The 17,445-nt window shown below is 35.5% G+C and overlaps 1 protein-coding gene across 3 annotated transcripts in view; it reads left to right on the top strand.

Moving 5' to 3' along the window:
* KIF14 (kinesin family member 14) overlaps nucleotides 1-17,445 on the top strand; it is a 58,136-nt gene that overhangs the window by 26,937 nt on the left and 13,754 nt on the right. For all 3 annotated transcript variants that reach the window (XM_081824961.1, XM_081824963.1, XM_081824962.1), the window contains exons 17-23: nucleotides 682-829; nucleotides 1,331-1,483; nucleotides 3,021-3,147; nucleotides 5,773-5,866; nucleotides 6,622-6,754; nucleotides 10,542-10,642; nucleotides 15,898-15,992. In XM_081824961.1, coding sequence (XP_081681087.1) covers nucleotides 682-829; nucleotides 1,331-1,483; nucleotides 3,021-3,147; nucleotides 5,773-5,866; nucleotides 6,622-6,754; nucleotides 10,542-10,642; nucleotides 15,898-15,992 — 851 coding nt within the window. The remainder of the gene's footprint in view (nucleotides 1-681; nucleotides 830-1,330; nucleotides 1,484-3,020; nucleotides 3,148-5,772; nucleotides 5,867-6,621; nucleotides 6,755-10,541; nucleotides 10,643-15,897; nucleotides 15,993-17,445) is intronic.

Raw genomic sequence — 17,445 nt, 5'->3', positions numbered from 1 at the left:
GTTGGAGTCTGCTTGATATTCTCTCTCACCCTCTCCCTCAGCCCCTACTGCACTATGTGCATGCATGCGCACACACGTGCATGCATGTGCTCTCTCTCAAAAAAAAAAATTACCGTTATTGTGTTTTTTGTAATGTTAACTATAATGTTTACTGCAATGTTCACTATGACATAATATTTTTATATAACTTATTTTCTTTAAGATTAGAAAAATATAGGGACGCCTGGGTGGCTCAGTTGGTTGGGCATCTCCCTTTGGCTCAGGTCGTGGTCTCCCAGTCCTGGGATTGAGCCCCGCATTGGGCTCCCTGCTTCTTGGGGAACCTGCATCTCCCTCTCTCTCTGCCCCTCCGCCCTGCTTGCGCTCTTTCTCTCGCTCTATCTCAAATAAATGGATAAAATCTTAAAAAAAAAAAAAGGATTAGAAAAATATATTTACTTAAATATCAGGCATCTGCTATAGTAACTAAGAAATAAGCAAATTTTCATCCTTTTATAAAACTGTTTTGCGTAAGCCATTCTAAAAGCAATAAAAATTTAAGAACACTGTTGACAGTGTCAGAAATTAAATGTTGGGTTTTAAATTTTTGTTTAATGAAAACATTTTAATATGATTAAGAACTACTATGGTATATAAAGGATTCTTGACAATGTATCCTGTGAATATTTTGCTACTTTGTAGACTTGAAGCAGAAATAAAAGAGGCACAATTGAGAGCAAAGGAAGAAATGATGCAAGGAATCCAAATTGCAAAAGAAATGGCTCAGCAAGAGCTTTCTTCTCAAAAAGCTGCATATGAAAGCAAAATAAAAGCATTGGAAGCAGAACTGGTAAAAGGGAGAATTGGTTTTTTCTTTCTCTGCTCGTGCACCCTAAGTGATATATTGCCTGTAAAATTGAGTATATCCCTAGAAGGAAACTGGGGGAATATCAAAGACTAGAGAGTCAAAGCCAAGTGAGTCTTGGCCCTCTTTAATTTTACTTTAGGAAGCAAGTTAGTAGTAGACAAATAGCTGTTGGAAGAAGAAGAAAAATAGAGAAGCTTCTGTCCTCCACTTACATGAGCCCATGGCTCTCTGGTTTCCTGGTCATCTTGCATTCCCACAACCCATTTTAGAGGAATGTGCTCTAGAAGGTTTGACTAGTGATACTTATTTTAAGTTATATTAGTCAAGCTGAATGAGGTAGAAAAACTACAGGGCAACTTTTCTATTGATGAGTCAATTTCTTATACATTGATTAAAGAAATGGACTCTTGTACATTTTTTATATTGTTTTTGAAAAAAACTAGTGTGTTTCTGCCCGTTACTTTTTATTATTGTTCTTTAAAGAAGGAAGAGGCTCAAAGGAAGAAAATGCAGGAAATAAATAACCAAAAGGCTAACGACAAAATTGAGGAATTAGAAAAGGCAAAACAGCGACTTGAACAGGAAATCTATGTCAACAAAAAGCGATTAGAAATGGAGACTTCGGCTGCAAAACAGGTAATTTCATTTTGTAAATAGTTGGCTCTGAGCAACAGCAGGATTTTTTTTTTTTTTTAAGAACTCATGGTACCTAGGAGGAGATGGCCGAATCCGGGTCTCCTGATGAGAAGGGCTCTTCTTCTTCTTTTTTTTTTCTTTTTTTGGGGGAGTTAAGATCATTTTATTTATTTTATTTATTTTTTTACGAGAAGGGCTCTTCTTGCCTGAAAGCTTACAACCTGGTAATGCTCCCAGCGCTGCTCACACATCATCACACAAACATTTTGAAAGGGACAGAGCTCTTATTTTGAGCTGGTTCCATTACAGTTTTCTCCTCTTATGCCTCCACAAATATCCTGTGATCCATCAGGCCAAATAATGTAAATGAATGAAATGGTGCTAGGGTACAATGTGTAGAAGGAAGAAAGGCACAGCTCTTATACTGGGTCACATCCTCATGTCAGAATGAAGCATTATCCATCCATGGAAAGTGTGACCAGCAGTCTCCTTGCCTGAGTGACTCCTAAGAGAACTCAGAGTAGGGTGTTCATTACCCCAGTCTTATGAGCTCAGGCCCTGAAACTTTCATCATCTCAGTGAGGGCAGTCATGTTTCAGGGGCTGACTCATATTAATCAAGTTCTGAAGACTGAAGTATAAAACCAGATTGTCAGTATTTTAATATCTTGAGTTACCTTTTTAACAACCTTCTTGGGTATTCTTTCTTCTTATATTAGTGGTTGTTAAAATATGGTCTTTAGTCCAGCAACATCAATCAGCATTACTGTTAGAAATGCAGTCTTAGGCCCCAGAACTCCTAAGTCAGAAACTCTGGAGTTGCGGCCCAGATCTATTCTGACAAGTCTTGCATGGGATTTTGACAAATGCTAAAGTTTGAGCAGCACTGTTTTCATCTCTGCTTTGATTCCTTATATCTTAATCTCAAAGTTTTGTCCTTGAATAGCAATTTTATTTCTCTTTTTTCCAAGTTTTGTAGTGAGAGTGGGGGTAGAAGAAAATACCCCTAGTAACCCCAAAGTTCTTATACTATAATATGGTGATAATATGTAACAAGTTAATTCTAGGACACAAAGTAGCTAGTGAACCACCTGAGAGAGTTTTAGAAGAAAAAACAGAGCTGTTTAAATCTTGAAAACAGTAATTATAAATGGGCTCTTATAAGGTCTCTTTGTGGCAAATAAGGTTTTTGTGGTGTCTTTTAAATTTAACTTTATTTGGTCAACAAATGTTCTTGAATGTGGGCTCTTCTGAGCAGTTTTTTCTCTCTCTCTCCCTTTTTTTTTCCCTAAAGGTTTTTTTACTTCCTGTCAATGGGAAGAATAAGATTAATTTATGTCATCAAAAATTCCTAATGATTTTGTTATGGCGTCAAATTTTATAAAGATATTTTATAAATCACTTTTTAAAGGCCTTGTATGCTTAATAAAACGTGTACTGTGAAATGAAGTTTAAGTATGCTGTGTTACCATTATCAATTATAATTTCTCTCTTTGTATATTTTCATGTATGTGTCTATATGAATAAATATCAATTAGGCTTTAGAAGACCATAGCATCCGCCATGCAAGAATTCTGGAAGCTTTAGAAACTGAGAAGCAAAAAATTGCTAAAGAAGTACAAATACTACAGCAAAATCAAAGTAATAGAGATAAAACTTTTTTAAGTGAGTATATGATGATTTTAGCAGGCATTTTCTAAAGTTTTGTGTATGTTATTTCTTATGATATAATTACTAAAATGTTAGCGTTGGTTGCCCTTATATATTAAAAATGGTTTATTCTGGATGTTGCTGACCTTTTTGGATCTAAATAAATTTGTATGCATGATTGTTTCAGAATATTCAGTTTTTAGAATATTTAGTTACATAAGCAAATAGTAAAGAAAATTTCAAGTGATACTTTAATGTGTAACATGTTTTTTAAAGTGCAGTCTCTTATTCTAATATTTTAGGTCTTACATCTAGATTGGACTAAATCATTGGGTACTTCATCTTCTTTTTCACTTAGATGTTATTTTTTGTGTATAATTCTATATTGCTGTATAGAACATGGCATGTTTTTAATGACTTTTTCTCATTATGGAAAATTTCAAACAAACTCTAAAAGTAGAGAGGTTACTACAACAGACTCTTATATACTTATCATCCAACTTCAGCAATTTCTAACACATGTTCGGTCTTGTTCTGGCTATACCCAGCCCCCTTGCCTCCCTGGACTGTTGTGGAGCAAATCCAAGACATCATATCATTTGATCTGTAAATACTTCACTATGTATCTCTGCATTGGATAAGGACTCTCTTTTCTGTCTTTCTCTGTCACTCTTTAAGCATAACCATGATATTTTTATCAAACCTAAAAATATGAATAATAATTTCTTATACTCATCAGATTTCTAGCCTACATTCAATTTTCCCATACATTTTTTTTTATATCTTGTTTGTTTGAGTCAGGATACAAACATGATCCACACATTATGTTTGGTAGATATGCCTTGTAAGTCTTATTTTATTTTTTTATTATTATTTTTAAAGATTTATTTATTTATTTTAGAGAGAGAGGGAGAGTGCCTGCGTGAGCAGGGATGGGGGGGTGGGGCAGAGGGAGAGAGAGAATCTCAAGCAGACTCCGAGCTGAACACAGAACCTGACTCGTGGCTCGATCTCAGGACCCTGAGATCACAACCTGAGCCGAAAGCAAGAGTCAGACATGCTTAACCAGCTGAGTAACCCAGGTGCCCCTAAGTCTCTTTATATTTATTTTTCATTTTTATTAAGTAGGCTCCACGTCCAAAGTGGGGCTTGACCTCACTTGAGATTAAGAGTCACATGCTCTACCTACTGTGCCAGCCAGGCAGCCCCATTTTTATTAAAAATATTTATTTATTTATTTATTTATTCATTTATTTATTTTAGAGAGTGAGCAAGAGCACAAGTGGGTGGGGGAGGGGCAGAGGGAAAGAAGGCCCAAGCAGACTCCCTGCTGAGCACAGAGCCCAAAGTGACATCCCATGACCCATGAGATCACCACCTGAGCCAAAACCAAGAGTGGGATGCTTAACAGACTGAGTGACCCAGGTGCCCCTTTTTAAGTCTCTTAATCCATAAATTTGCCTTTCTTATCTCTCTCCTTCCTCTTGTAATTTGCTTATTGAAGAAATCAGGTTATTTATCCTGTAGTTTCCCACATTCTGGATCTTGCTGTTGTATCTACATGGTGTTGCTTAACAGGTTCCTCTGCCCCTATATTCCCTATAAAATGGTAGAGCTATTTCTTCAGGCCTGTCAGATTCTGATTCAAATTTTTAGCAAGAATACTTTGTAGTTGTATTGTATTGTATAACTTCTATTTTTAAATAAATCTGAAACTATTAATGCTTGTTATATCTGTTGTAAGAAGTAAATAAATACATTTACTAATACATCTTTTTATTCTTCTTAGAGCCTAAAAACAGGGTCTTGCAATGAATACTTGTTTTTTTTAGCATGTGTATAATGAATTTTATCCTTTCAAAAAAGTGTTCTGATGGAAAATTGGTGATAAATTTGGGTGATATAGAAAATATTTATGATAAAATTTTTTTTTTTTTTAAAGATTTTTTTTAATTTATTTATTTGAGAGAGAGAGCACATGAGAGGGGGGAGGGTCAGAGGGAGGAGCAGACTCCCTGCCGAGCAGGGAGCCCGATGCGGGACTCGATCCCGGGACTCCAGGATCATGACCTGAGCCGAAGGCAGTCGCTTAACCAACTGAGCCACCCAGGCACCCCTATGATAAAATTTTAATTTTAAATTAGGAAAATGGAATTGTGGCCAAATTATTTCCCATTTTTGTTTTGATGTCCTGAAATATGTGTTTGTTTGTTTTAATTTTCAGGCAAAATAAAAAAGGATTGTGGTTCTATATAAGTAAGGCTGTAGTATGCTTTACCCAATACTTTAAACAAATTAGAAATTAAGAAAAAAATTAATCAGAAAAAAATATTTAAAGATATTAGGAGACAAAGCATTGTCTTTGGCATTTCCTCTCTTACAAAATCCTTTCTGTATCAACTTTCTACATCACTTTCAGTTTTTTTACTGTGTCTCCACAGGTGAAAGACATCATTTTCTATGAAGAATATTTTATTTCAGGCTTGAGGAGAAGCCACTCAAATATTGCCCTTACTTTCTGTAATAGTTAAAACCATTTATTTAAAATCAATATTTTTTTTTTCAGGAGTTGTTCTGCCTAGTGATATAAGTCAGGGCTCATAGATGGTTTTTGAATCATCTCTGTGTGTTTTCTACTAGTTCAGACCAATTGGAGCTCCATGAAACTCTCAATGATGATTCAGGAAGCCAATGCCATCAGCAGCAAATTTAAAAAATGTTATGTTTTTGGCAGGTGAGCAATTTATTAGCCTAATTATAAAGTAATTCTTTGTTTTAAACTAACTGACCTTCATATGATTGCTTTCTAAATTTAATTTCTGCAAGGACATAGTATCTATATTGCCTGTCTAGGAGAGAACAGTGTCAGAATTCCCAGTGACACATTTTGACTCCCCTTTAGAGCTCACTCTGGAGTAAAAGACTTTCAACAATTAACATACCATACTAAATATACGAAGTATGTTTATAAAATAAGTAATTTTATAAACAATAATTTTAGGTGTTTTAGGAATTTACTTCTTTTTTTTAAAGATTTTATTTATTTATTTGACAGAGAGAGACACAGTGAGAGAGGGAACACAAGCAGGGGGAATGGGAGAGGGAGAAGCAGGCTTCCCGCGGAGCAGGGAGCCCGATGTGGGGCTCGATCCCAGGACCCTGGGATCACAACCTGAGCCGAAGGCAGATGCTTAACGACTGAGCCATCCAGGCGCCCTACTTAGCTTCTTTTGAGTTGCAAGTTTACTAGTATTACATGTTTGGAAGGAAATATACCTAATTAGAATTTGATTTTTAAAATTTTTATATAAGAAGTTATTTTTATATAGTATATGCTAGACATGATTTTTCATTGTAATAAAAATGCTTAACAATGGAAAGATTTAATCAGTGGACTGAATTTTTATGGAAGTTATTTTAATTCAGAAAACTCTTATAAATGGGTATGTATGTTTTAGGATAAGCATTTTTCTTTGGTTTCTCTTTCAGACATGACGTATCAGATAAAGGAAGTAGTTCTGACACTTCTGTTCGTGTTCGTAACCTACAACTAGGGATCTCAACTTTCTGGAGTCTGGAAAAGTTTGAATCTAAGCTTGCAGCAATGAAAGAACTTTATGAGGTTTGGAATATTATTAAAATCTCTGTAAATTTTTGAAATAAAAAATATAAAAGTGACGTGTTCTCAGTAAAGAAAATTTGGCAAATAAAGGAAAAGGCAATTTATATTACCCAAACCAACCAATATTAACAATTATGTATGTTTACTTTACTTTTGCCTGTAGATGGGGTTTTATTGATTAATATAGTTATACCTGTAATAGAGAAATTTAGTGCTGAATCTGTTCACAGTTATAATTGTGTGTTTTCAAGATTTTAGATTTAAGCTTAAGAGAAGAAGAAATTTGATAGATATAAAGCACTTTGCATCATTTGTAATTATCTTCAGTGCCTATAATGTGCATTTTTACATAATTACTTTACATTTCCCCATTGCTGTGCTTTTCGGTGTTACCAGTTGTTTGCTATTTTAATAGAACTAAAAATATCCTTACACATATTAGTTTTTAGTATCTTCTTCCTTGTTTTCTCTTTTCTAAAATGGTACCCCAAAATATGATTTTTTATTACATTTTGATGCTCAATAACAATTACTTGTCAGAAATATTGCCATTTACCAATGTTACCAGTTTGTTTTAATTTATGTATTAATAATTAGTGAATCTGAGGATTTGACTCTTTGTTTCTTTATAGGTAAAGTATGTGTTCATGTCCTTTGAATTTTACTCACACTTTTGAAATATGGGTAATGAACTAATATGTCTACAAAAGTTCTAACATATTTTGATAGTAAACCTTTATTTTATATTTATAATAATTTTTTTCCTGATTACACTTTTTTCTTGGTTTTATTTTGTTATACAGGCATTTTAAATCTGGTATATTTGAATCTTTCTATTAATCTGGAGATCTTCTTACTGAAATATAGTCCATTTCTCTGTTTACTTTTAATTTTTTGTAAACATTTACCTCTGTGAGTCACATAGAATTTGTTATAGTATATTGTGAGAGGTATGGATGTAAAAGTAATTTTTCTCCATATGATTATTTTAGTATCCCTAAAGCATTTAATAAATAGTTGTAATATGTATTAAATTGTTGCTACTATTTGTTAAATATCTCACCTTTATATAATGTGACTCTATATAGAATTATATTCTATACTACTTAGATATAACAATAATGGAGATATATGTAAAAGCTTACACAGGATGCTGTCAAATTATATCCTTAATGTTTGATTCGTGTAATGGAAAAATGAAAAAAAACTAGTTAACTCAATCTAGAAAATAACAAAATAAAACAAAGGAAAGCAAATGAAGGAATGATTAAAAATAAAAGCAATAATTGATAAATTAGAAATTAAACTCAAGCTCTGGTTCTTTAAAAAGATGAACATGTGATTTTAGGAATGGGCAATGGCATTTATACAAAGATAACAAAAGCATTTAAAAATTATTTTACATGTAAAACTTTACGCTAATAAATTTTATAATTTTCTAGAAAGAAAAGACTTTCTAGAAAAAGATCAATTATGAAATTTAGCTTAATGGATGAATAACCATGCAATAAATTGAAAAGTTTGTCAACAAATTAGTCTCAAAAAGAAAAACAAAAACTGTAAAGAAAAGGTGTGGCTCCCAATCAGTTTTATGGGGAAGGTTTTGTTTTTTTTTTAAGATTGTATTTATTTATTTGACAGAAAGTTACCCAGCGAGAGAGGGAACACAAGCAGGGGGAGTTGGAGAGGGAGAAGCAGGCTTCCCGCCGAGCAGGGAGCCCGATGTGAGACTCGATCCCAGGACCCCGGGATCATGACCCGAGCCGAAGGCAGATGCTTAATGACTGAGCCACCCAGGTGCCCCATGGGGAAGCTTTTTTAAACCACTGAAGAACAGGGGTGCCTGGCTGGCTCAGTTGGTAGAGGATGTGACTATTGATCTCAGGGTCATGAGTTCAAGCCCCATTTGGGTGTAGAGCGTACTTAAAAAAATAAATAAGTAAATAAGAGAACAGATAAATATGATTGTGTTTCAACTATTCTGGAACATAGCAAAGGGTATAAAGTGTCACAGTTATGATGCTAACCTAACCGATTAAAATTAAACCAAACAAAAACCACAAAAACTGAAAAGATGATTCATAAGAGAATTACAAACCAATCTTCATATGAACATAGCTATAAAAATCCTGAATAAAATGTCAGTAAATCAGGGGTGCCTGGGTGGTGCAATTGGTTAAGTGTCTGACTCTTGGTTTTGGCTCAGGTCCTGATCTCAGGGTTGTGAGATCAAGCCCTGTGTTGGGCTCCGTGCTCAGCTCAGAGTCTGCTTGGGATTCTCTTTCTCCCTCTCTCTCTGTCCCTCCCCCCTGCATGAACTCTCTCTCTCGCCAATAAATACATAAATCTTAAAAAAAGAAAGGAAGGAAGAAAGAAAGATCAGTAAATCAAACCCAAAGATATACTCAAAGAATACTTATACCATGATCAAGTAAGGTTAATTCCAGGAATGCAAGGTATATTATTCATAACAGGAAATCCAAAAAGACTGAAAGGAACTGAGTGTTTATCTCTAAATGATGGGTTTGTGAGTGGTTACACTTTTGTGTGTTTATACGTGTTAATAATTTCCAAATTTCCTACAATGAATGTGGATTGCTTGTGTAATTAGAGCAACAAAAAAACTGTATTGAAGTCATTTGATCATTCTTGCCTTATCATATACATTAAAATGTGGTAGGTGACTTAACCATTATTATCTTACTTCCTACTTTCAACTGTTGCAATATTCTTTGATTATTTTTCTATATAATTATACTATTTCAAATCAAGCTCTGTATGTATAGTATTTTGCTAGAACTATAATTAATATTACTTTAAATACTTAAAATTCAGATTATTATCATGATTAATATATTTGACCAGGGAGTGATTGAATCTTAATGTTGTCAGATTATTCTTTTCTTTTTCTTTTTTTTAATTTAATTTTATTATGTTATGTTTGTCACCATACATTGCATCATTAGTTTTTGATGTAGTATTCAATGATTCATTGTTTGCGTATAACACCCAGTGCTCCATTCAGTACATGCCCTCCTTAATACCCATCACCAGGCTAACACATTGCCCAACCCCCCTTCTTTTATTTTTCTACTGAGGATTTATCTTTTCTGTTTTTACTGTCTTCTATATCCCAAGTTTATGTTTTTTAATCATTTAATGATTTCTGTGCTTTTATTAGTAGAGCTCTTTCAATACAATTTCTAGCATCATGTGCTTGATTTTTTTGTTTTGTCAGGAATGTGATATTTTTAAGATTTATTTATTAGAGAGTGCGAGTGGGGGGAGGGGCAGAGGGAGAGGAAGAGAGAGAATCTCAAACAGACTCCCTGCTGAGTGCAGAGCCCAATGCGGGGCTCAATCTCAGGTCTCTGAGATCATGACCTGAGCTGAAATGAAGAGTCGGATGCTTAACTGACTGAGCCACCCAGGCACCCCAAAATGTGATATTTTTAGACTTCTGCCAGACAACCTGTAATTTTGCTAATTTTTTAATTTTAAATGTAACAAATTTAAACTTTTGTTTTCTCTTAATTGCTAAACATGTTTTAAAAGATTTTATTTATTTGAGAGAGAGAGAGAACATGAGCTGGTGGAGGGACAGAGGGAGAGGGAGAAGCAGACTCTCCGCTGAGCGGGGAGTCCAGTGCAGGGCTCAATCCCAGGACCCCAGGATCATGACCTGAGCTGGAGGCAGACGCTTAACCAACTGCGCCACCCAGGTGCCCCAGTTGCTAAACATTTTTTAACCCAAATTAATAGAAACCATATATTTTATTTTTCTTAGAGTAATAATAGTAACAAGAGTGAAGATGTCTTTTGTGATCCTGAAGATGAATGGGAACCTGACATTACAAATGCACCAGTTTCTTCTTTTTCTAGAAGGAGGTAAAGACATTTTGTTATTGTTGTTTTTGTTCTGGGTATACATATATATATCATTTCCTTATTTTAAAAGAACTATCTATTGTCATAATGGGTATGTCTGTGCAGGGAACCCAGTAATATAAGAGAAATAGTATGTTACTGATCAAATTACAGCACTTGGGGCATTAAATTGTTTATATCAGTCAGTTAGAATAGGAACAAAAATGGTCAGCATCTCACCATATAAGTCTTAAGAGCGACTTAGAATAGCATAAATCTAATTTCCTATAAAAATGAATAGTTTTTATTACTTTTAAATTACCCTTTTTCAAGAACTTGGCATATTCTATGATATTTTATTGTAAGTTATAGAACTTCAAATGCTGTCAAGTTAGCACCACAGAAGAATAAATCATGATGATAGAGAACTTCTGTATATGACAAATGCTGCTTATTAACTAAAAGCATAAAAGACTTCCACAGTGAATAGATGCTTTTCAAGGAAAAACTAGTTCCGTTTAGACCTCAGATGCTTAGATTACAGAGGGGCAAAATGGTATAATAGAAAGGCCTTGGTCTTGGAACCAATTTAGCTGCTTAGTTTGGTTTTTAAACAAAGACTTCTTTTTAAATAAATACTTCTTCATTTGGTTTTGAAACAAGACTACTGTCTGCTATTTCTTGAGGATACAAAGATGAATAAAAAATACTCTCTGTCCTGAAGACCAGGAATTGAAGAAACTAGAAGAACAGTTGATAAAGACCCAAAATCAGGTCAGGCAGAAGGACTGGAGAGGAAAGTCCGGTTTTATACATATTCAAGAGGAAGAATCAATAAGGACTTGGCTAGCTGTGGAGTTGAGGGTGATAAAGGGCTCAAGGGTGAATCCCTGTCTAACAAGGGTGACTGGCTAAGGGAAGGTGGTGTTCCCTGATGTGAAGGGTCAGATGAGTTTATTTTTGAACACGATGAGCTTGAGATTCCCAGGGAACATCCAAGTGCATATATTCAGGTCTAGAACTTGAAAGGAGGGATTTGGGATATTTCAGGATGTAAGAGTCAGTGGCATTCATCCATCCAACAGAAGCATCATCATTATCAAGAACATTGACTGGGTGCTTGCTAAGTATTATCTCATGCAGTTCTTACACAAAACTATGAGGTTAGTGCTGTCATTACCCACCTTTTACAGATGAAGGGGCTGAAGATTTAAAGAGGTTATAAGTTGTCCAAACTCACAGAGCTGATAAAGGAAGAGCTGGTACTCAAATCCGGGATTGAGTGACTCCAAAGGGCCTGATTTTCTTGACGGCTACGCCATATTGCGTCTCTGTTGCATCAAAACAGAATCTTTCTGGTTAAATCTCTCTCTCTCTCTCTCTCTTTTTTTTAACTTCATCACCTTAAGCTGCAGCTCAGAATTCATTGGGTTTCCAGACCTTTTCGGGCCTTTCTTGTTTTTGACTATGCTTATTTTAAACCCATTTATAAAATTTCAAAGAGATGGAACTACTTTAGAGCAACTCTTCCTCCTGTTACCTTTGTTCTATTTGCTTCGTGGTAACTGCTAAGGTACAGTAAGAAATAGCCAAGAAATAATAATCGATACATGTTATCTTATATGTTATGTACATAACAGCTGTGTATTTCAAGCTAAGAGAAATACAAAGGCATGTCCTTTAAACAGATTCTGAGTTCCTTGAGCATAAGATACACATCTGTATCCCCTACAATGTACTATAATAAAAAAGTCACAGGCTCATGTCAGAGTCCTAGGTTCTAACTTTTTTTCATTAAGTTTTTAATTTTAATTCCAGTATAATTAGCATACAGTATTATATTAGTTTCAGGTGTATAATAGAGTGATTTATGCCGAGTGCAGCCATGGGCAAGTGACATTACATCTTTAGGCTTCAGTTTTCTCATCTATAAGATGGAGACAATAATACATATCTTTTCTACAGAGCCTATTGCTAAGTTTAAGTGAGGTCATATATAAAAACAATTGCTTCTCCTGCTACTTCTACTATGACCACCATGGGACTGATGATGATGTCGTGAAGTAGTTCTAAGGATTAGAGATAAAGTATGTAGAACTCCCACTGCAGTGGATAGGTGTTGAATAAATGGCAGTTCTTATTATTGGGTGCTTGTATGTGCTAAGTAAGATTAAATCGTGGACTACAGAGGGGATCTTATTTCTGATTTAATACCAATAAACAGATAGTGATATCTTCAGGTGATTTATCTTGAGGACTTCAAAACAGTGTTGGGTTCTCCAAAATGAGCTAAAGATGGCCCTTGGGGGAAATTGGGCAGAAGGGCTTGGGGTACTTAAGCTAACCTGGAGTAACATAAACCTCCCAAAAATTCAGACCAGAACTACAAATTCATCAGACGGTGATTTGTAAATCCTGTTAGATTTTATAATACTGGTTTCTTATTATATTTTATTATAAACAGATACAAACTTGGTGTACTTAGAATTATGGATCACAGTATGAGCATTAATAATTAATGAACATCAGGGAGTGACGGGATGAGTGAAATAGGTGAAGGGGATGAAGAGGACACTTACTGTGATGAACACTGAGCAATATATAGAATTGCTGAATCACTATATTGTACACCTGAAACTAATATAACACACTATATGTTAATTATACTTGAATTTAAAAAACTAATTAAAAATAATGAACATAAAAATTTTAGCTTATTGGGGCGCCTGGGTGGCTCAGTCGGTTAAGCATCTGCCTTCGGCTCAGGTCATGATCCCAGGGTCCGGGGATCGAGCTCCGCATCGGGCTCCCTGCTCGGCGGGAAGCCCGCTTCTCCCTCTCCCACTCCCCCTTGCTTGTGTTCCCTCTCTCTCTGTCTCTCTCTCTGTCAAATAAATAAATAAAATCTTAAAAAAAAAAAATTTAGCTTATTGAAAGTTGGTGATTTACATCTTATTTTCTGCTAACTTCTAGGTTAGTAACTAGGGAACCAACAAAAGTTTAAATTATTACCAAAAAATTAAAACTTCTTTTGATATTTTTTTAAGATGTTGAAATTAGGTGTTTTCATTTGGTAGAGATGTTTTCTTGAGAACTTCTATAATTTAAAAGTATCATATTTAAAAAAAAATGAATTGCTCTTGGTCAGAGGCCTTGTATATGAAGTTTCAGCCTTGTAAGAATGTTTATGACAGACCTGCAAACTCTGAGAACGCCTGCAGGTAATGGAAACACTGACAGATTCTTAATTATGGAACCACTGCCAGGCAACCATATGCCATAGGCTCTCTGTGACAAAACAGACTGGTTTGGCTGCCTATAAATTTTGATACGTCCTGTGGACGGTTAAAAGTAAAATGCCCCTGAGGTTAAGTAAAAATTCTTTAAAAAGAATGACAAGCATTTTATTTGAGTTTAAACATTGTTTAACTGTGATGGTGTTGGAAGAATAAGTTTTCCTAGTTTAGACTTACTGTAATAATGTACCCTTTCCTGGGGGCACCTGGGTGGCTCAGATGGTTAAACGTCTGCCTTCGGCTCAGGTCATGATCTCAGGGTCCTGGGATCGAGTCCCGCATCGGGTTCCCTGCTCAGTGCAGAGCCTGCTTCTCCCTCTCCCTCTGCCCCTCCCTCTGCTTGTGCTCTTCTATCTCTCTGTCAAATAAATAAATAAAATCTTTAAAAAATAAAAATAAAAAAAAATAATGTACCCTTTCCTTTCAGACCTAAGCACAAGAAACTGTTACCTTTGAGAATTGCTATTTCTTCTTCCTGTTATATTGAGAGTTGATATTTCCTCTCCCTGTTATCATATTGAGAGTTGATATTTCCTCTCCCTGTTATCAGTCATATTTCTGTGTTTTTTGTGTAGGAATTCATGGGGAAAAATATATTTGAAACATTTAGATGACTACAGATGGAATTGGTTTCTGTTTAGCAATCTTTTCAACAAATAGTATTTTTCTTTGAGTGGCCGACGGTAATAGAGAGTTCTGCTGGGAAAAAGACTCCAAAGGATCCATCCCCTAGATTTAGATCTAGGTCACAGCTCAAGGAGCTTCACTGATATAATGAGGGCCGGAGTTGGAGTTTAGAAAATTGGCAGATGAATGGCAATCTGGAAGTAGGCTGCTTTTTCCAGTAGCAGTTAGGAAGAAGGAGTAACAGCTAGACAGCCAGTCAGTCACACTCCAGGCAGAGATCTGAGTGGTTTTATAGGCTGAGGGAAAAAGCAGAAAGAGCGAGTGAAGATATCATTCCCTCCGTTTGTGTTACTGCTACACTTCACAGGCATTCTGCTTTTCACACTGTGTAGCAAGTGCTTACTTGAATGTTCATTTACCTAGATCATTTCCTTGTTTAGAATCTTTCCCAGGATATTCTCAGGATAAAATCCAAGCCTCCTTAATTGGCATCCAGGGTCAGCCTCAGGCGGCTGGCGCCTGCACACCCCCACACTACCCCCGTGTTGCTCCTCTCCCCCGTCCTAGACTGTAGTCCTTCTGAATCTCGCTTGGTCCTTACATGCGCCGTACTTTTCTCTTATCACGGGGTCTTCCCACATCCTGGTGCCTGTGTCCGAACCACTCTTCCCTCCTTCCCAAACCTGCCTCTCCGTTTGGCTAACTCCTGTGCATCCTTCAGTGTCATTGTTCCAGGAGGCCCTCCCAACTCCTTGGGCCAGGTCAAGTTCCTCTCCAGCAGAGCATGCTCTGTTCTCTTGACATATCACTTTATTGCACTTATTTGCCTAATTTCTCTCTTTTCCTATGGACCTTAAGTTCAGTGAGCCCAGAAACCATGTTTCCTGTGTTTAACCACAGTATCTAGAGCCTGTAAATAGGAGTATTCTACAAATATGTATTCCATTTAATTAATTTACTATATTCTTAGAATAATACCTATAAATAGTGAAGTTCTTGCTTAATAAACCAAATGAATTTAACTATTTCTTGATGAAAATGTTTCCACAGAAAACACACACCTGCATACCAATTTTCTTTAGAGAATTAAGCATATTCTTTTTTAAAAAAGATTTTATTTATTTATTTGAGAGAGAGCACAAGCAGTGGGGAGGGGCAGAGGGAGAGGGAGAAGCAGACTCCCCACTGAGCAGGGAGCCCGATATGGGGCTCGATCCCAGGACCCTGGGATCATGACCTGAGCCGAAGGCAGACGCTTAACCAACTGAGCCACCCAGGCGCCCCAAGAATATTCTGAATATTATTATTCCATGTAGTACATAACCACTAATCTTATGGTTTATCTTTTTTTAGGAGCAGGAGCTTGATGAAGAATAGAAGAATTTCTGGTTGTTTACATGATATACAAGCCCACCCAATTCAGAATTTGCATTCTTCCCATTCATCAGGTATTTTTTCATCAAATTTTCTTGTATACTGAAAAAAGCATCAAGTCCTGGCTCAATTACTACCTTGTTTCATGTTCTTATGCAAATCACTTCATCTTCTACAAGTTTCCATTTTCTTTATAAAGTGAAGGGGGTGGGCTGGGTGGCCCTTTCCATGTCTAAAATTGTGTGCTATGTGATTTATTTCAAAGCCTTTTAGTAGAGTAGCTAATTCAAATGTGAAAAAACGTTTAAAAGAAAAAGCTATAGGAATTTTTCCAGTCATAATTATTTTATGTGAATATGGATTACAACATTAATTTTCCTATAGAGGGGAAATATACATTGTATATATATGTATGTGTATATATGTATATATATACACACACACTGCAAATTTGCATGTGTAGCTAGCTACCTGTAATAATTTAAATGCCTACCAGGTGGCAGTGGGTCACTACACAGCAATAAAGAAGAACCAATGACTGTTTCACTCAACAACCTGGATGAATTCCAAAAACATTATATGGAGTGAAAGCAAGCAGATAATAAGTAGATATTGTATGATTATATTTCTATGAAGCTGAAGAACTAATGTATGATGACAGAAGCCAGAGTAGTTCAGAATAGAACAATGGCTCAAAATGACAGACACCTGTTGGAATGCCATTGTGGACACCTTGTACACGTTGATCTAAGTGGGGGCGTACACACATGTAAAAACGATAAGCTGTAACACTTAAGACATGCACACTTTATAGGCTATATACCTTAGTAAACAAAAAATTAAAGTTACCGTGTAATGTAATAATCTATTTGATAATAGCATTAATGGAATAGAAGTAGTCAGGAAAGAAACTGTAGCTCATCTTGACTTTAAAATAAATTAAGCTTCTTTTTAATCATAAAATTACCTTTTAGGAAGATAATTACTTGTTTAATCTAAGGGAAAACAAAGCAAGGGGTCAGCTTTTTGTTTACCAGCATAATAAAAGGTTATATATCTGTGGTATCAAGTTATTTACTCAGTATTATTTGAGAGTAAGATGTTTTACAAAAGTAATTTTTCCGGATAATTTAAAGCTGTCTTTTTTAAGGGCCATATTTAAAAATTAAATAAAATACAAGAGGTCTTTGCTTGTTTGCAGTTTTCAAAGAGGGAAACAGAAACCACATGTGTCTTTAGTATGAACCTGCCCAGGCAGCCATGGGCCTCTGGATGGTGCACAGTGCAGCTCTGGGAAGTTGAGCAAGTGTCCTAACTTCTCACCTTAAGTGCCATACTTTTAACTAGAGTTTTGCAAGGCTTTTTAAAATGTTGATGCTGGATTTTAGAATGCATTAACATCATTATCTTCTTAAACAAAGAATATATTGTTAACTGCTCATGATGACTAGAATATTATCATTATCATCATTATGATACTATTACCCTACAGTGATAGAGCTTTGCATTTTGTTGTTTTTTTTTTTT

Source organism: Leptonychotes weddellii, chromosome 6, assembly GCF_054177405.1.
Source record: "Leptonychotes weddellii isolate Sample4059 chromosome 6, ASM5417740v2, whole genome shotgun sequence".
Classification (NCBI taxonomy): domain Eukaryota; kingdom Metazoa; phylum Chordata; class Mammalia; order Carnivora; family Phocidae; genus Leptonychotes; species Leptonychotes weddellii.
This window is presented reverse-complemented; position numbering and strand designations above follow the sequence as displayed.